Source organism: Cnephaeus nilssonii, assembly GCF_951640355.1.
Source record: "Cnephaeus nilssonii genome assembly, chromosome: 16".
NCBI classification, from domain to species: Eukaryota; Metazoa; Chordata; class Mammalia; order Chiroptera; family Vespertilionidae; genus Cnephaeus; species Cnephaeus nilssonii.
Window position 1 is genome coordinate 59672242 of NC_137087.1, and position 19342 is coordinate 59691583.

General features: G+C 63.0%; 1 protein-coding gene across 6 annotated transcripts in view; it reads right to left on the minus strand.

Annotated features, from left to right (window-relative positions):
* The window catches only part of PTPRE (protein tyrosine phosphatase receptor type E), a 119991-nt gene that overhangs the window by 30224 nt on the left and 70425 nt on the right, over positions 1 to 19342 (minus strand). For 5 of the 6 annotated variants that reach the window (XM_079793194.1, XM_079793197.1, XM_079793196.1 and 2 more), the window contains 4 exons: positions 8423 to 8541; positions 4498 to 4591; positions 4141 to 4214; positions 1740 to 1876 (listed from right to left, as the gene is read on the minus strand). In XM_079793194.1, the coding sequence (XP_079649320.1) occupies positions 1740 to 1876; positions 4141 to 4214; positions 4498 to 4591; positions 8423 to 8534 (417 nt within the window). In that variant the 5' untranslated portion in view covers positions 8535 to 8541. Of the gene's footprint in view, positions 1 to 1739; positions 1877 to 4140; positions 4215 to 4278; positions 4378 to 4497; positions 4592 to 8422; positions 8542 to 19342 lie in introns of those variants that run through there. The other variant, XM_079793199.1, reaches the window with a different exon arrangement.

Sequence of the window (19342 nt, forward strand, 5' to 3'; positions counted from 1 at the left end):
ACCAGTCACCAGTCTCGACGGGGAGACACGCAGAGCGAGGGCCGGACAGGAAGGGAGGGAAAAGCCTGGTCACTCGGAACTGGAGGGGTATTTTGAGAATGCAGAAGTAACTTCTCTTATCTGTGGGAGAGCCTGCAAAACAATACTGCTTGGAGCTATTTTCCAATATGACCCAATTTCTCCAGAAAGGGGACACAGGGAAACACCGAAAAGGAAGCAAGATAAGTGCAGATGAGAACTGGGCTAAAAAAATAGAGAAAGTACATTGAAATGTGTCATCACCTTCCCGTGCCCCACGTGGCTTCTGTGTGGACAGGCGCGAGTCTGCAGTGGGAGTCACGTCATCTTTCGAGGTAACAATTGCACAACCTCCACTGCGCACGCAGTCCCTGCCTCAGCCTTGCAGGGGAGCCGGAGGTCACCCAGGCCCCCTGCACACCCCCCACACCGGATGGAGCTGGCCTCCCAGACACTGACTGATGTGCCAGGGCCAGGGCCCGACAGGCAGGGCCCGGGCCAGGCAGCCGTCCTGCGGGGAACCCATCCTGTTTCCCTCTCAACACGCCGCCCGTGGCCACGTACACGTGGAAGATGCAGAACATAAAACTCAAGGGATAAACACTGAAGAGCAAAACCCAACACTCGCCAGTGTCTCTTTCCCTGCCCACCTCTACATTCACCTACCTACCTACCATCTATCTACCTACCTACCATCTATCTATCTATCTATCTATCTACCTACCTACCTACCTACCTACCATCTATCTATCTACCTACCTACCTACCTACCATCTATCTATCTACCTACCTACCTACCTACCTACCATCTATCTATCTTATCTACCTACCTACCTACCTACCATCTATCTATCTATCTATCTACCTACCTACCTACCCATCTATCTACCTACCTACCTACCTACCATCTATCTAACTATCTACCTACCTACCATCTATCTATCTATCTATCTAGCCAGCTGTCTATTTGGTTCTCAGTTCATAGGACACTAAATACAAATTTAATACCCAGCCAAGGTGGCTCAGTGGTTGGGCACTGATCTATGAACCAGGAAGTCAATGGTTTGATTCCCGGTCAGGGCACATGCCTGGATTGCAGGCTTGGTCCCCAGTTGGGGGACTGGGGGGCGTGCAGGAGGCAGTGGATCAATGCTTCTCTCTCATCATTGATGTTTCTCTCTCTCTCCCTCTCCCTTCCTCTCTGAAGTCAATACAAAATATTTTTTTAAAAAAAGCTGTTGGGGCAGAGGTCTCCCTCGAGGTGGTCCCCAGAGTTTGACTGACCCGTGGTGCTGGCTCAGAGGCACAGTTCCCACCACTGTTAGATGCCCGGCACCCGGAAGTCCATGGCTTCCTTCTTTAAGAAAATCACTTTTACTGGGAGACACTGGTTCATACCCGCGGCTTTCAATGGGAAACAACTATACTGTGGCCTCTCGGGCCTGGTCCTCCACGGCCTCGCGGCCACAGTGTCTCTGGCACTTGGTTTCGGAGTTTGGGCCAGAAGGAGACCTCACGCACCCCTCCCTCTACGTCTCGTGTCATAAATGAGGAACGGGCGTCAGTGGGGGCACTGAAAAGGAGGGGGGGCCCAGCCAGTCTTGGGGGACAGTGTCCTCATGGAGGCAGGAGTTCCGGGCCTGCGGGACGTTAACCGTAACCCTAACAGCGTCCCAGTCCTGCCCAGCCCCGCGGCGCCGGACGGAGGGCCCCACACTCACATGGAACTCCTCGCGGAACATCTTGCCGTCGTCGGCCGAGCGGGCCCGGATCTCCTCCTCCAGCCGGCCCACCGGGATGGGGAAGTACTTCTTGGGCCCCGACGGGGACCGGCTGAGAAGCATCACCCTCTGCTGCTCTGTGGGAGCCAAGGAAACACGGGCCGCTCAGCAGGACCCGGGGTGGGTGGGCGAGCCATCCACCAGACTGACCGACAGCCTGCCTGGAGCGGCCACGGCTGGAGGGCCCGCTCCTGTCAGACCTCCTGGCCGGGCCCAGCGGGGCTGAGCAGCTGAAGGCAGAGGCCTGAGCCCAACAGGACACCCGCACCCCTTCTAAGGGACGGGGTCCCCGTTACCTGCTCTCAGAAACCATAGACGCCTTCTCTTCCCAGCGCCCCACCGCCCCACCCAGCCATCTCGCCTTCCCTCCAGCCCCCGCCCCTTCCACGAAAGGTCCAGGCAGCCTCCCCGCAGCCTCCAGGCCGGGAGGAGGGGAGGGTGGTCCCAGGTTCTGGAAGCAAGCTCAGCACAGACAGAATCAGCAGGCTATGCCCTTCCCTAATCCTGTTGGCGACACACAGTCCTGCTGGGTCAAACCCCCAGAGCTCCCAGTTTTGTGTTTTTTTAAATATATTGTCATTGATCTCAGAGAGGAAGGGAGAGGGAGAGAGAGAAACATCAATGATGAGAGAGACTCAGTGATCGGCTGCCTCCTGCACACCCCCTACTGGGGACGAGCCCACAACGCAGGCATGTCGCCTTGACCAGAATCGAACCTGGGACCCTTCAGTCCGCAGGCCGATGCTCTACCCACTGAGCCAAATTGGCTAGGGTGGGTTTTGATTTTTTTTGGAGGGAGGTGGTGGGTGAGGCAAGGGGCATTGAAAAGGAGAGGGCTGCCCGGCTGGTGTGGCTCTGTGGCTGAGCATCCACCTATGAACCAGGAGGTCTCAGTTTGACTCCCCGTCGGGGCACGGGCCTGGGTTTTGGCTGGATCCCCAGTGTGGGGCGTGCAGGCGGCAGCCGATCAGTGATTGTCTCCCTCTCCCTTCCTCTCTGAGATCAATAAAACTATATTTTAAAAAAAGAAAGACAAGGAGAAGGGTGATGGGCGGCAAGGGGGTCCCAGACAAAGGGCACCCACAATTCTGAGTGAGACAAGGTCACCCTGGTAACCTCGCTGTCTCGCTTGCTCAGGGCCTGTCCCTACCTGCCCGCCTGCAGGGCAGCTGCTCTGCGCCCAGCCAGGACCTGCCCCAGGGCTGTTCCCGACACCCAGGCTGCGGAGGAGCCAGCCTCCCACACCTTCCTCCCCCCACGGCCTCCTCCCCCCCACGGCCTCCTCCTTCCCACGGCCTCCTCCCTCCCACAGCCTCCTCCCCCCCACGGCCTCCTCCCCCACACAGCCTCCCCCTTCCCACAGCCTCCTCCCTCCCACAGCCTCCTCCCTCCCACAGCCTCCCCCCCCCACGGCCTCCTCCCTCCCACAGCCTCCTCCCTCCCACACCTTCCTCCCTCCCACAGCCTCCTCAATCCCATAGCCTCCTCCCCCCCACAGCCTCCTCCCTCCCACAGCCTCCAGGAAGGTGGCCCGGAGGCCACATTATCACCCACCCAGGGTCACGCCCCCCGCACTACGCCCTGCTCCGGGCCAGGTCCTCGCTGGGGATGCTCCTGGGGGCTGGGGGAGAAGGGGGCGCTTTCTCAACCCCCCTTGAAGCCTGACAGGCAGCACGTTTGCTCCCCAAACCACAGAACTTCCGCGGGCGCTGGCTGAAGGAGCCAGGTCACCCCCGCGAGAGGCCTGCACGCCGCTCTGGCACCTCGAGGTGCGGCCAGGCAAGCCCCGCGCCTCTCGGTAGCTTTTACCACGAGGAGCCGCATGAGGCCTGAGGCGGTGGGAGACGCCCCCGGACCCCATCCTTCCGGTTCAACACCCCCTGCTGGGCCCCTCGGAGCCTCAGCTGAGCGCCCCTTAGCAGGGCTGCAAGGACACCCTGAAACACGCGTGCCCGCCCCGTCAGGACGACGGACGGGATGCCAGCCGTGCCCAGACCCACCAGCCGCACCTTTCCGAGCTCTGCTCCGCGCAGAGGAGCTCAGAAACGGCGCCCCGGGGCGGTGCGTCCCCGGTACCGCGGCGCCGGGAGGGAGCGCGCTGCGCGGGACGGAGCCCCCGGCTCGGCACATCGGACCCTGAACCCCGGCTTGTCCACGTATCGCGGACCACAGCCCCCGGCGTGTGGGCGCATCAGACCCCGCTGGGCGTGTCGGGGCATCAGATCCTGGCGTAAGGGACCCCCCGGCGTGTGGGCGCATGGGACCCCGTGTGTCCGCGCAGGGGACCCCTCGGTCTGTGCATCAGGCCCCCACGTCAGGCCCCGGTCCGCGGCGGGCGTACCTTGCTCCTCCAGGATCCCGTTGGGCATCTTCCTGTCGCCGGCGCTGACCGAGGCCTTCCGGTGCTTCCTGAACCTGGGGGACAGACGGGTTAGGGTTCCGCCGGGCGGCGCCCAGCCCGCAGCCCGAGGGCACCCACCAGGTGAGCCGGGAGAAGCTGCTCCGGGAGCTCATGGCCCCGCCGCCCTCGGCCTCCGGGCCCCACGCCCCTTCTCCGGGCAGCCCCGGGCGCTCATTTCCTCCTGCCGACGGGGCGGCCCGCGGGGGAGGGACCCGGGGGAGGGACCCGGGGGAGGGAGGAGGGACACGGAAGGGAGGGACCCGGCGGGGCGGGGGTGGGGGGGAGGGACACTCCCACCTGAGGAAGTAGACGGCCGGGAGCAGCAGCAGCAGGAGCAGCAGCGGCAGCAGCAGCCAGGCCAGCAGCGGCCGGGCGCCCGGGGCCTGCGGCTCTAGCGGGGAGCGGGGCGCCCGTCAGGACCGGACTCGGTTGAGGGGAGCGGGGGGTCCGGGCCGGGAGAGTCCCAACCCCAGACTGCGCTCCACGTTCTCAGCCTCCCCCCTGCCTTCTTCCCGGTACGCAGCCTCGCTTTACCGATTGCAAAGTTGCCTCCCATCAGCCCTTTCCCCACGCCAGACCCCACACTCCAGTTCACACAGAGCTCCCCTGCATCCCATCAGCCCCTCCTCCCAGGCACCACAACCCACCTACAGTTTGCCAAGTAGCCCCCCCCTGCCCCGTTACCACCCCCCCCCCCCCCAATGCCAGAACCACACTCCACAGTCTGTAATGCAGCCCCTCCCCATGGACCTTTCTTCCCGTACCCGGGACCGCACGTTACAGTTTATAAAGCCTCCTCCCCCCGCCCTCCTTCCTGCACACAGCACCCCCCTTCACAGGTGCCGCGCAGCCCACTCCTGTCCATGGCAGCCACGAAGGCCCCCCCACTTCACAAGTGGCAGTGTTGACACTGAGAAGTGACTCGTTCGAGGTCCCCTGGCGGGGGTGGTGAAGGCACCACGCCGAGTCTCCCACCCCCACCCCCACCCCACATGTGGCCTGTTTTTCAGGGATCCAGGCCGCCTGCCTGTCCCCCTAGTGGGGAGGCAGAGAAGGGTGATGGTGCGGCCACCCGCAGCTCTGGCCCAGGTCGCACTGGGGGGCTCCAGGGCCTCCGGTGGGACCTCAGGGCCTGGGGTCAGAGCCCGCAGCCACCCCTCCTCCCCCGCCCCCCCCCCCCGTGACCCCATCCCCCAGGCCCCAAGCTCCAGGTCCCCTGCTCTGGGGAAAGCTGGTCTCCAGGCATGACCCTCCTCTTCCTTGTCTGTCCTCCCACCCACCAGCTTCACCTTCCTCAACTACAAGGCCCCAGCCCTGGACCCTGCACAGCCGGGACCTGCCCCAGAAGCCCCAATTCCAAGGGAGTCTCGGGACCTGGCTGCCAGCTGCAGTCCCCGCCTGCTCCCCGATGTTCTGATGTCGTTCCTGCCTCCCCAGCCGGCCAGGTGGTCCCTCCTCACCAAAATGTCCCTGCTCACAGCAAGGGCCCCCTCCCCCAGGAAGCCCACCGGGATTCCCTCCTGTAGGTCCCGAGGGGCTCTGATGCCTCCAGGCCCAGACCGCCTTCTCCTGCAGGGGACAGACCTGGGGGGGGGGGGGGGACGGCCTTCCCCTCCAAGGCAACCTGGGCTGCTGCCATCTGAGTTCACAGAAGCACCAAGCACCACCCTGAGCCCAGGGGGGCTCCCCAGCCCTGCAGTCTCCCCTCACCCTGCATCTCAGCCCCCGGGTGGTAAGCTCCTGGGAGCACGCCATCCAACCTGCTCCCACCCTGGTCCCTAGAGTGGCCACGGCCTCTATTTCTCATAAACGACAACACCTGCCCCCGGAGTGACTGTTGGATGCAGCGCTGCTCGGAGGACAGCTGGCGTGAGGAGGCGGCCCAGCCACCATCAACCTGGCCCGCCCAGGACACATCCTCGATCCAGGCTGTGCCAATGCCGCCCCCTCCTGGCCAGTGTCATGCTGCAGCCTAAGGCCAAGGGGCCGAGCTGAGGAGTCACTGCTCTGCCTGGGACTGGGCTCCATCTCCATCCAGCCTGGCAGCCACAGGGCTTGGGCAGGGCCCCCTCCCCTCGCTGCCACAGAAATGCCACCTCTCACCGCCCAGAGGCCAGGCTGCCCGGCTCAGCAGTGACCGAAGGGCGGTGGCCCTGGCGAGGATGCAGCCTGCCCCGGAGTTTCAGGGGGCACCTGGACCCCAGACAGCCCACCCCGGGGGCTCTGTCAGGGGCTGGGGCAGGGGGGGGGGTCTGTGCACAGGGATAGAGGTGGCACATGGGGCAGGCGGCCCCCCTCGGGGTGTCTGCTGTGTGCCAGCAGCGGCCTCTTTGGGGGCAGAGGTCAGCAGGAGCACCGGTGGGCAGGCCTGCTGGCCGCTCCCCAGCCCAGCCCATGGGGCCAAGCAGATAGTGGCCGGAGTGCCCGCTTCTCCCAATTCTGCAAAAGAAGAAATCTACTCCATTTTCACGTAAAGCTATCTGATGTTTAAACATGGGAATAATTCAACCTAAATACAACTTTGAAAAGCAAACGGGCCAGGCTAGGCCGTCCCTGCCGGACGTGCTCCCAAGAGGGAGTCTAAGAGGAAGTGCCGAAGCCAGTGTCTGCTTCATTTCCAACGGGTGTGGCTCAGACGGGGGTGGGGGTGGGGGTGGGGGTGGGGGTGGGGGTGGGGGTGGGGGGGCCCTAGACGGTCACCTTGGAGCAGCCTTCTCCCCAAATTCAGGTGTGTGTGGTGCTCATGCACATTTTGGGCACATGTACACCTGCAAAGTGTGTGTCTTCCATAGAATCTGGTCCTGGAAATGGAAAGTTAGGGACTTGAGCCCGGCTGGTGAGGCCCAGTGGTTGAGCATCGACCTATGAACCAGGAGGTCGTGGTTCGATTCCAGGTCAGGGCACATGCTGGGGCTGCTGGCTCGATCCCCAGTAGGGGGCGTGCAGGAGGCAGCTGATTGATGATTCTCATCATTGATGTTTCTCTCTCCCTCTCCCTCTGAAATCAATAAAAATATATATTTTTAAAATAGGCGAGAGAATAGAATAATGAACCCATGGGCCGCCCAGCCTTCTTTCCAGGACAAGGCTGAGCATGTTCACCTGTAGCCCCGCCCACCTCCTGTCCAGGAGCTCATGCCTACCCCGCCCCCACTCCACTTACTCTTTTTGAAGTCACTGCTAGACACCCTATCATGTGTAAACACTTTAACATGTGTCTCTAAAAGGTAAGGGTTCTTATTTTTAAAAACAATCCTAACCGGCATACCAATATCTTATCTAAACACATTAACAAGTCTTCATCTCACTGCTCTGTCCGTATCTAAGGACCGGGTGGCTGTCCGGGGTGGCTGTCCGGGGTGGCTGTCCCGGGGTGGCTGTCCCGGGGTGGCTGTCCGGGGTGGCTGTCCCGGGGTGGCTGTCCCGGGGTGGCTGTCCGGGGTGGCTGTCCCGGGGTGGCTGTCCCGGGGTGGCTGTCCGGGGTGGCTGTCCCGGGGTGGCTGTCCGGGGTGGCTGTCCCGGGGTGGCTGTCCCGGGGTGGCTGTCCGGGGTGGCTGTCCCGGGGTGGCTGTCCCGGGGTGGCTGTCCGGGGTGGCTGTCCCGGGGTGGCTGTCCCGGGGTGGCTGTCCCGGGGTGGCTGTCCGGGGTGGCTGTCCCGGGGTGGCTGTCCGGGGTGGCTGTCCCGGGGTGGCTGTCCGGGGTGGCTGTCCCGGGGTGGCTGTCCCGGGGTGGCTGTCCGGGGTGGCTGTCCGGGGTGGCTGTCCGGGGTGGCTGTCTGGGGTGGCTGTCCCGGGGTGGCTGTCCGGGGTGGCTGTCCCGGGGTGGCTGTCCGGGGTGGCTGTCCGGGGTGGCTGTCCGGGGTGGCTCTGGCTGGGGTTGATCTGAACGGGCTCCCACGGGGTCTCCTGCCTCCCTTTGCTGAGCCCCCGCCCGCCCTCAGCAGGGGCTTCTATTTGCTGCCTCCTGAGCCCTGGGCTGGGCTCTGGGCAGTGAATGAACCTGAACCACCGGATGTCCCAGGCAGCCTGCTTTTCTAGGCGTCCACACCCAAAGCACCTGACCCCTCACCCTTCACCCTTCACCCCTCACCCCTCATACAAGCCAGCCCGCCTCCCTCCTCCCGTCTCAGCCAGGCTAATCCCTGGAGGGCCCTGTGAGCTTCTGGGCGGGGCGGCTGTGGGGTGGGGGTGGGGGCAGCCGCGAAGGGGCGCAGGGCGCTCACCTGAGGTTGTGGAGGTCCAGTTGCTGTCGGCTGGGGTGCTGTCGTTGACCGTGAGGGCCTTGGCGAGCCGCAGACTAAAACCCGCCAGCAGGAGCGGGCAGAAGGGCTCCATGGCGAACCTGGAAGAGGCAGGGGCAGGCTCAGGGGACGCCCCTCCCCAGGTGGACACGGGTGGGCTGGGACCGGGTGACAGCGGGGTGGTTCGGCAGCACTGCCGTGTCGGTCTGAGCTGGGGGGCGGGGGGTCCCGGAACCACAGGGGTGCAGTCTGAACCGCACGTGGGCAGGGATTTCTCCCTCGGACGAGCCAGGTGGCACCCCGGAACCCTCCCAGGCCCTCAGAGCCCTGCCGTCGGATTAATTTCCTTCTGTGTCTGTGTGTCTGTTTAGGGGGAGAGAGAGGCAACAAGGACGCGGGGGGGCCCAGGAAGGAGAAACTCCCCAAACACGAGATCCAGGGTTCTGAGAGGCAGCGTCCCAGACCCCAAAGAGGCCTGTCCCCCTTCCTTCCCGCGTCCTCGTGGTGGCCGTCTGCTGACAACTGTGCCCGCCTGGCACGGTCAGTAGTGCTAGTTTGCATCAGGTCGGCCCAGGGAAGACAGCCCCCGAGGAGGAAGCCCTGGCTCAGAAAGGCAGGGCAGACAGCCCGTGTCGCAGCGGGGGGCCAGGCCACCTGCACGGGGTCCTCTCTGCTGTCCCCTGGCCACGCCACAGTCTGCACCCCGGCTCTTAGTCCGAGAGCAGGCCTTGCTGTCTCCCTCCAGAGCTGTGCAAACAGGCCCCCAGGCCCCCACCTTCCCCCCACTCCAGAGCCCGATTAATCATTTGAAAGCCCAGTCCAGTCCTCTCACGGCATTAACAAAAAATCTGCTATTGAATACGGCTAATATATATATATATATATATATATATATATATATATATATATATGTATAATACACACACACACACACACACACATATATATATATATATATATATATATATATATATATATATATATATCTTATTGATTTCAGAGAGGAAGGGAGAGGGAGAGAGATAGAAACATCAATGGTGAGAGAATCATGGATCAGCTGCCTCCTGCACGCCCTCTACTGGGGATCAAGCCTGAAACCCAGGTATGTGCCCTGACAGGGAATCAAACCATGACCTCCTGGTTCATAGGTCGACGCTCAACCCCTGAGCCATGCGGGCTGGGCTACAATACTTTTAATATGTTGAGTAAATTACAGAGGAATTGAGTAGGTAGGAAGTACTCATTGGCTTAACACAACTCATAGATGCAGAACTCCTAGTCACACGCATTCATTTGAAAACCCCCCTCCCCACATGTTGACCAATTGGAGGAGGGCAGCACTCTTGGCCCAAAGGACATCATCTTATCCGGCATCTAACACCGGGTGATTTTCCTGGCACGGCCAGCAGAGGGCACTACACCTTGCAGCCTTCAAGCCCAGCCCACCATCCAAGTCCCTTTCCTGGAGCAATTATGTTGCCAGATCAATCAACTTGTCAGGCCCCGGACGTTCACCCTCCAAGGGCGATCACCAGCCACCTGATCAGCACAGATACGAATCAGTACAAAAATAACGCGTGGGGTGGCAATGAACTCCATGCCGAACGTTCACCGTTTTATTGAACTAGTTTACCGGACCCTTACAACTGCTATGTGCCGTTGGACATAAAATACATCGGATCTCCGGAACGGAGAAAACCAAAACAGTTTATCTGCAACAAAGTGGACTTGCCTTTTGCTCCCAGCAAAAGCCAGCCAGCTGCCATTCCGATTAGAATTGCCTTTTTATTCCATTCGACGAATTTCAAAATAAATTTTATTCTCATTGATTTTGGAGAGAAAGGGAGAGGGAGAGGGAGATAGAAACCTCCATGATGAGAGAGAATCACGGATCGGCTGCCTCCTGCTCGCCCCACACTGGGGATGGAGCCCGCAACCCGGGCCTGTGCCCTGACCGGGAATCGAACCCTGACCTCCTGGTTCATAGGTTGACACTCAACCACTGAGCCGCACCGGCTGGACCCATCCAATGCCCTTTTAATACTTTTTGGTAGGCAGCTACCCTGGGGCTGGTCATGTGACCTGGTTCCAGGTGTCCCGGGGGCCCAGTGACTCCCCATCTTGGGCGCGGACGCCCATCCTGGGTGGGCTCACTGCAGGCGCCCCGCCCCGTCAGCTGGTGGACAGTGACGGCCCAAGTGCCGCAGAGAAGCTGGTGGCCCGACAAGAGACCGGTCCTCCCACTCAGCCCCCGGTCCTCCCACACAGCCCCCGGTCCTCCCCTCAGTCCCCGGTCCTCCCACTCAGCCCCCGGTCCTCCCACTCAGCCCCCGGTCCTCCCACACAGCCCCCGGTCCTCCCACTCAGCCCCCGGTCCTCCCACTCAGCCCCCGGTCCTCCACTCAGCCCCCGGTCCTCCCACACAGTCCCCGGTCCTCACACTCAGTCCCCGGTCCTCCCACTCAGCCCCCGGTCCTCCCACTCAGCCCCCGGTCCTCCCACACAGCCCCCGGTCCTCCCACTCAGTCCCCGATCCTCCCCTCAGTCCCCGGTCCTCCCACTCAGCCCCCGGTCCTCCCACTCAGCCCCCGGTCCTCCCACACAGTCCCCGGTCCTCCCACTCAGTCCTCGGTCCTCCCACTCAGCCCCCGGTCCTCCCACTCAGCCCCCGGTCCTCCCACTCAGTCCCCGGTCCTCCCCTCAGTCCCCGGTCCTCCCACTCAGCCCCCGGTCCTCCCACTCAGCCCCCGGTCCTCCCACACAGTCCCCGGTCCTCCCACTCAGTCCCCGGTCCTCCCCTCAGTCCCCGGTCCTCCCACTCAGCCCCCGGTCCTCCCACTCAGCCCCCGGTCCTCCCCTTAGTCCCCGGTCCTCCCACTCAGCCCCCGGTCCTCCCACTCAGTCCCCGGTCCTCCCACTCAGCCCCCGGTCCTCCCACTCAGTCCCCGGTCCTCCCACTCAGCCCCCGGTCCTCCCACTCAGTCCCCGGTCCTCCCACTCAGTCCCCGGTCCTCCCACTCAGCCCCCGGTCCTCCCACTCAGTCCCCGGTCCTCCCACTCAGCCCCCGGTCCTCCCTCTCAGCCCCGGGTCCTCCCACTCAGTCCCTGGTCTTCCCACTCAGTCCTCAGTCCTCCCACTCAGTCCCCGGTCCTCCCACTCAGCCCCCGGTCCTCCCACTCAGCCCCCGGTCCTCCCACTCAGTCCCCGGTCCTCCCCTCAGTCCCCGGTCCTCCCACTCAGTCCCCGGTCCTCCCACTCAGCCCCCGGTCCTCCCACTTAGTCCCCGGTCCTCCCACTCAGTCCCCGGTCCTCCCACTCAGTCCCCGGTCCTCCCACTCAGCCCCCGGTCCTCCCACTCAGTCCCCGGTCCTCCCCTCAGTCCCCGGTCCTCCCACTCAGTCCCCGGTCCTCCCACTCAGCCCCCGGTCCTCCCACTTAGTTCCCGGTCCTCCGACTCAGTCCCCGGTCCTCCCACTCAGCCCCCGGTCCTCCCACTCAGTCCCCGGTCCTCCCACTCAGCCCCCGGTCCTCCCACTCAGCCCCCCGTCCTCCCCTCAGTCCCCGGTCCTCCCACTCAGTCCCCGGTCCTCCCACTCAGCCCCCGGTCCTCCCACTCAGTCCCCGGTCCTCCCCTCAGTCCCCGGTCCTCCCACTCAGTCCCCGGTCCTCCCCTCAGTCCCCGGTCCTCCCACTCAGCCCCCGGTCCTCCCACTCAGTCCCCGGTCCTCCCCTCAGTCCCCGGTCCTCCCACTCAGCCCCCGGTCCTCCCACTCAGCCCCCGGTCCTCCCACTCAGTCCCCGGTCCTCCCCTCAGTCCCCGGTCCTCCCACTCAGTCTCCGGTCCTCCCACTCAGTCCCCGGTCCTCCCACTCAGTCCCCAGTCCTCCCCTCAGCCCCCGGTCCTCCCCTCAGTCCCCGGTCCTCCCACTCAGCCCCCGGTCCTCCCACACAGCCCCCGGTCCTCCCACTCAGTCCCCGGTCCTCCCCTCAGTCCCCGGTCCTCCCACTCAGCCCCCGGTCCTCCCACTCAGCCCCCGGTCCTCCCACACAGCCCCCGGTCCTCCCACTCAGTCCCCGGTCCTCCCACTCAGCCCCCGGTCCTCCCACACAGTCCCCGGTCCTCCCACTCAGCCCCCGGTCCTCCCACTCAGTCCTCGGTCCTCCCCTCAGTCCCCGGTCCTCCCACTCAGTCCCCGGTCCTCCCCTCAGTCCCCGGTCCTCCCACTCAGCCCCCGGTCCTCCCACTCAGCCCCCGGTCCTCCCACTCAGTCCTCGGTCCTCCCACTCAGCCCCCGGTCCTCCCACTCAGCCCCCGGTCCTCCCACTCAGCCCCCGGTCCTCCCACTCAGTCCCCGGTCCTCCCACTCAGCCCCCGGTCCTCCCACTCAGTCCCCAACGGCGAGCAGCCGAGGTTGGTCCCGAGGACTCCGCATCGGCTACTCTCCCTCCCGCTCAGACACACGTCACAGTGGCTTCGAGAAAACGCAAACTGAGGCCCACACAGCCCCCGGCCAGGCCAGTGAGGCACTCAGGGAGAAGGATGGACAGGACCCGGTCTTATTTCTGCTTCCGCGGAGTTTGCCATCAGGGGGCGGAGAACCCTGTAGGTCACTAACCACAGGATGGTCTCGTAGGGCAGAGAGGGGGACACACATCCCCGGGGGTCACTGTGATCCGAGGGGACATGGACCAGGAAGGGCAGCCCGGGAGGGGCAGAGGCAGGAGGGAGAAAAGCGCAGGTGAGGTGGCGGCCTGGGGTGCGGCAGGAAGGGCGTGAGGGCTGGCACGGCTACAGGCCGATCACAGGGGTCTCCAGGTCTCCCAGGGTGGGGGCTCCTGCTTGGGAATGCAGGGACCAGAAGCTGACGGCAGGAACCCTGCCTTCCTGGCCCCCGAGCTCAGCGGGTCCCTCGGCCACGTGGGGAGCCAGGGCCCCGGAGCCCAGCACGCTGCCCTCCCGCCGGGCTCGGGGTGGTGCCTGCCCTCCCGCTGGGCAGCGGCCAGCGGCCTCTGACGCCATCGTGTGTGGGGCAGAGGCAGGGCCAGGCACACCGTGTTCCTGCTCCCAGGTCTCTCCCGGGAGCTGCAGGCCGCCGTGACCTTCGGAGGCGCCGGAGAGAGAGGACGGTGGCCCTGCGCTGGGCAGGTGCAGGTGAAATTCCTCTGCGGCTGCACCTGTGTCCAGAGAGAGGCCACCTGCTGTCCCGACACGCGCGTCCTCACTTGCGTGCAGGTGAGCGCTGCGCCTCGCTCCCCCTGCGTCTGCGAAGGTGGCTGAGAACGCCCACTGCTCCTTTCTGGAAGGATCTGAGGATGATGTGTGGACGGGCCGGCTGGTGCGCCTACGGCGTCCCTGGGAATTCAAGGGTTCTGCTGTCAAGTCCCTGCTCACTGTCACTGTCCTGGTGACGTGTGTCCGAGCGGGAGGGAGAGCAGCCCGATGCCGCCTCCTCAGGACCCACCTCCTGGCACTGAAGGCTTCCCTTGGCGCGGCTACCACGCCTGCCCGTCCGCGCTCTCCTCCGGGCACGCGTTTTGGTTGTTGCTGTTTTTCCATGACGCGCAAAGCTGCTCTGAACTTGGGTCACAGTCTGACTGCGGACAAATGGTCCTCATTGTTCAGGGGCGAATGCCTACAAGTGGCATTGCTGGGTTTGAGGAGCAGGCAGGTGTATGCTTTTTACTTATTATTTAACTAGAGGCCTAGTGCACAAAATTTGTGCACTCAGGGGGGGGGGTCCCTCAGCCTGGCCTGCACCCTCTTGCAGTCCGGGAGCCCTCGGGGAATGTCTGACTTATGGCTTAGGCTCGCTCACCCTGGGGAGTGGACCTAAGCTGGCAGTCGGACATCCTTAACACTGCCCCGGAGGCAGGAGAGGCTCCCACCACTGCCACTGCACTCGCCTGGCTGAGCAGCACTCCCCCTTTGGGACTGCACTGACCACCAGTGGGCAGCTCTTGTGTTGAGCGTATGCCTCCTGGTGGTCAGTGCATGTCATGACAACCAGTCATTCCACCAGTCAGTTGATTTGTATATTAGCCTTTTATTATATAGGATTTTTAAATCCTCACCCGAGGGTATTTTTTCCATTGGTTTTTAGAGACACGTTGATGGGTGGCCTCCCGCCTGCCCCCTACCAGGGCTGGAAGCCTGCAACCGAGGTCTGTGCCCTTGACCGGGATTGAACCCGGGACCCTGCAGTCCGCAGGCTGACGTTCTGCCCGCTGAGCCACACCGGCTAGGGCGCTTATGATTTGGAAAGGTTTTAAATTAGTTTGAAATGTTTGAAAAAGGGGAGCGGCCACACACAGTCTGGACACGTGGCTTCTCTTGGGACCACCGGGTGCAGCCTGCGTGGCCGCGTGGACGTGGGCTGGCCCCGCGGCTGGAACCTGGGCTTGCCAAGGGCCTGGTGCTGGCCAGGCCACCCCTCCTGCCTCCTTCATCACACGGCCCGTGGCTGCCCCTCCCCAGGTGGCCAGGCCCTCCGTCACCCCCACCCGCACGCACAACTCAACAAACGAATCTGAAACAGAGTGGGGCTGATGTGAGAAGTTTTAGTGATTCCGAGGGAAGCCATGCCTTGTCAGCCCACCGCTACCCACGGCTGGGGGAGGGTTTTAATCTGGTTCCCTCTCCCTGCATATGCTTCGGATACACCGTTTTTAATCTTCTTTTATTAAAAATAAATCCACCTTCCCGCCCGGGGCCTCTGGGGTAAATAGCTAATTAGGGCAGAAGCCGGGCCAGCCCAGCAGGGGGTGTCACTGTCCCTCAAGAAGGAACCAGCTGGCCCCCCCCCGCCCCTGGAACGCGTTAACTGGGCCAAACAAGGAGCGTGGCTTATTTATAACCGACCTCTGGTTCAGGCCCGCCCCAGGCACCCCAGCCACGGTGGGTGCACACCCCACTCCTGCCGGGAGGGGTCGCGGGGCCAGGGTCCTTTCTGAAGACCTGGCCCACTTCGTGCCGGAAGCAGGGTCACATGTGGATTTAATCTAAGTAAGTCCATGGTAGCTTCATTCATTCATTCATTCATTCATTCATGCATGCATGCATTCATTCATTCGTGGGCACTTCCTGCATAAATACAACATAATAAACAGGGCCCTGCCCTCAGGACCTCCCTTCACGCACTTCCTCTGACCACGGAGGACTCTGTTTACAGGACTGCTTTCCTCAACAGGCGCCACCTCACAATGTTGACTTCTGTCTGAGTCCTTGCTACCACCAGCCCCAGGGGCACTCAGAAATAGGATGCAACCCATTTCTAAGTTACCCCAACAGGTTTCCTAGTAGAGATCCTACCCATTATTTGACCATAAAAAGTCAGATCTGCGGGGCATCTCCGTGATTCCTCTACTCACTGTTTTTTGGGGAGAACATTCTCTTTGCCCCGTTTGACCCGCTAACCAATCAGCTTCCACCCGGTGCCACTAAACCCCTGGGGTGGCAGTTCGGGGGGCCCAGTCCCCTCACTGATGCCGCCGGTAAACTACAACCCGCACCACCCAGTTATGGGAAAAGATGACAGCGGCACACCGGAGAGTTCCCCTTTGGGAATATTGATAAATAGACTCTTTAACGGAAGACGCAGGCCTGGTTCATCCAGTGGTTTGGCCTCACACCGGGAAACGTTACGACACTGGTGAATGTTTAAAGAAACACTGATCTGAGTACGGCCGGGAGCCAGTCGCAGAGATTGTTTTGTTCATCCGTCCAACAAATATTTACGCAGTGACTTCTGGACACAGAGCACGGAGGGAGGGCTCGCTTGGTCGTCAAGCGCTGACAGGGCCGCGGCCGCCTTGAAGGGGTGTCTGCTCGCACAGGGAGACCAGCCCTGCCTGGGAAGGACGCCTGTGGGTCACAGTGGGGTGGGGGTGGGAGGGGCTGGCGTCAAACCCCTTGGAAGTGTGTTCCATTCCTGGGGTTCAGCACAGGTCCCGGGCCGGAGATCCCGCAGGCAGGAAGCAATGCCTCTGCGTGTCTTGCGCGTAGTAGGTGCGCATGAGGACCCCGGAGTTGAGCAGAAACCCAGATCCCAGCGTGGCTGCGGGAAGACAGCTGCCAGGCCTCCTTCCTGAGTGTCCAGGTCGCTGCCTTCCTGCTTCCGAGGAGCTGTCCCGTGTCTTCAGCAAAGCGGGGGGGGGGGGGGGGGGCAGCATTTGGGCGCCTGGGCCCCTGAGTGATGGGGACCCCAGAGCCGTCCCCAGGGCACTTACTGTCCTGGAATAGCCCTGGCGACTCCCTGGGGGACTCAGGAGGCAGCCAGCCCCGTGCACGAGAGAGGCCCGTGGGTCCGGGTTCAGCCTGGGCCCCACCACCTTCGGGGTTCCTCCTCTGTGACCTGCGGCCGGGCCTGCCGTTAGGATCCGCGGGGCACAGGTGGCTTCCTGGCCCAGCTCTGCTCCGAGCTGGTGGGAGGAGCAGCGACAGCCACCTGCCCGGTGCTCAGGGCGCGGCCTGTTCCCCTGATGCATCCAGACTCGCTGAGCCCCTCCTTGGGCGGGGAACCCACCGCGGCCCCTTGGGGTGCAGGGTGTCCCCCGGAGGCTCAGAGCCCAACGGGGCAGACAGACACATAACAGCGACTGCTGTAGAAAGAGGAAGCCCCGAGTGGCAGGGATGTCCAGGAAGGGGATTTCACGTGATGAGAGTAATGTCATTCCGCGGTTTGTTTTATGGGCTCAACTTGCACCCGAATTTGGAAGGCGATGCGGGGCGGGGCGGGGCGGACTCTTGTCTCACGCATGCGCTGTCGCTGGGAGCCCGGGAACAATGCCAGAGAAGACCAGCAGGTGGCGCTGTCTGGAAGCCATAGGATCGTCGCTCACACCTGCCGGGACTCCCAGATCCAAACCAGAAGGTTCCTGACTCCCACCTCCTCCAAAGTCGGCCCTCCCCACCAGCATCTTTCCAGGGCCCCTGCCCCCCTCCCTCCCGCCAAGTAACGACCCCACCCGCCAGGACAAATGCTTGCTAATCATTTCCTTCCCCGTTCATTAGGTGGAAACGGTGAGCTAGGAGCCAGCGTGGAAGGATGCACCGAACCCTCCTGACAGGCGCCCTCCAGCCGTGTCCCAGCCTGGAGTTTTATTTCCTAATCTGTCGGTCCTGATCGCGACCCACGTCAAGAAATTCTGCACTCGATGGACTTGCCTGGCCCGAAGCGAGAGAAACTAGGAAGCAAACAGCGTCTCCCATTCAGGAAGCGGGCGCGGTGCCCACGCAGCAATTCTTGCACACGCATGAACATGGACGTGCTGGGGACGGTAACTCCGAGTGTGCACACGGAACGGGGTGCCAGGGCAGCGGGGGCAGCTGAGGGCGCCGCAGACGTCCCGGCCACGCCTGCTATCGCCTGCCTCCCCCGTACAGATCAGCTATCAGCTATTTAATAAACCCACTGCTGACAACCGCTAGGCTCTGACATCTGCGTTTCGGGAGACTAAGCTGGGGAGAAAGAAGGAGGAGAAAGAAAAGGAGACTGCAGGGCAGGGGGGAGCGGAGGGCAGGAAGTGGGGGGGGGGGCGTGGGGCGTGCACAGCCTTCCCCGATGGGACCACAACTGCTGCCCAGGGAGGGAGCGGGTTTTTAAAAAATTTATTTTTATTGACGTCAGAGAGGAAGGGAGAGGGAGAAACATCCCTGAGGAGAGAGAATCATAGGTTGGCTGCCTCCCGCACGCCCCTACTGGGGATTGAGCCTGCAACCTGCCATGTGCCCTTGACCGGAATAGAACCCAGGACCTCCTGGTTCATAGGTCGACGTTTAACCACTGAGCCGCACAGGCCAGGCAGGGAGGGAGCAGATCTTTAATTCCTCAAAGGACAGATGTCAGTTCCCCGGGCCCAGAGGCGCTCTGTGCTCTCCGGGAGGGCGGGGAGGGGGGGGAGGGCGGGGCGAGCAGCAAGGACCTGCCAGGAAGGACCTGCCCTGTGAGAGCTCAGGCGAGTGCCGCCCCTGCACGCGGGGAGTGATCTCCGGTGCGAGGATGGCTGAGGCCATGAACAGATTGCAGAATGCTGCGACCACTGGGTCATCCCGGCCGGGACGGGTGGCCTGGTCCCGGCCAGCAGAGGCCCTGACGCCGGGGGCTGCCCAGAGGGAGTGCTTGCCCAGTGAATGGCCAGGGGGTGGAGGACGACCCTCATTCCCGCGGCGTGTGTGGGGAGCAGGGACCATACCCCCTGGCGGCCCTGGGCAGTCTCGGGTCCTACGCTCAGTGGCACTGAGGGAGCCCTGGCTGCACCCACGCTCTGTGGGCGACGCCGGACACCCCGCCCGGACACCGTGCCTCCCGGAGCTCAGGAGGGGCGCTCTGTCATCCGGCCACGGGGGAACAGGGCCAGGGAGGTGACGCTGTAGCTGGGGGAGGTGACGCTGTGGCTGGGGGAGGTGGCGCTGTAGCTGGGGGAGGTGGCGCTGTGGCTGGGGGAGGTGACGCTGTAGCTGGGGGAGGTGAGGCTGTAGCTGGGGGAGGTGAGGCTGTAGCTGGGCGAGGTGACGCTGTAGCTGGGGGAGGTGACGCTGTAGCTGGGGGTGGTGACGCTGTAGCTGGGCCTCTGACAGTGGCCTCCTGAGCCGTCCCTGACCGAGAAGGCACCCCCTGGCAAGATCTGTGGAGGACACATGAAGTGTCCCGGCACCAGCCGACCGGAGACCTCCCTCTCTGTCCCTGTCACTCCAGCGCGGTGCGTGGAGCTCACACAGGGCCCGCTGGCTGGACACATGAGCCCCGAGGAGCGAGGCTGGCTCAGTGAGAGTCAGTGTGAGGAAGAGCCAGAACCTTCTAACCTTTGCTCCCGCACGTGCGCCCCCTCCTGCTCCCTGTCCCTAACCACAGCCCTTACCCCCGGCAGGTGCAAGGGCAGAGAGCCCCGAGGAGATGGCCCTC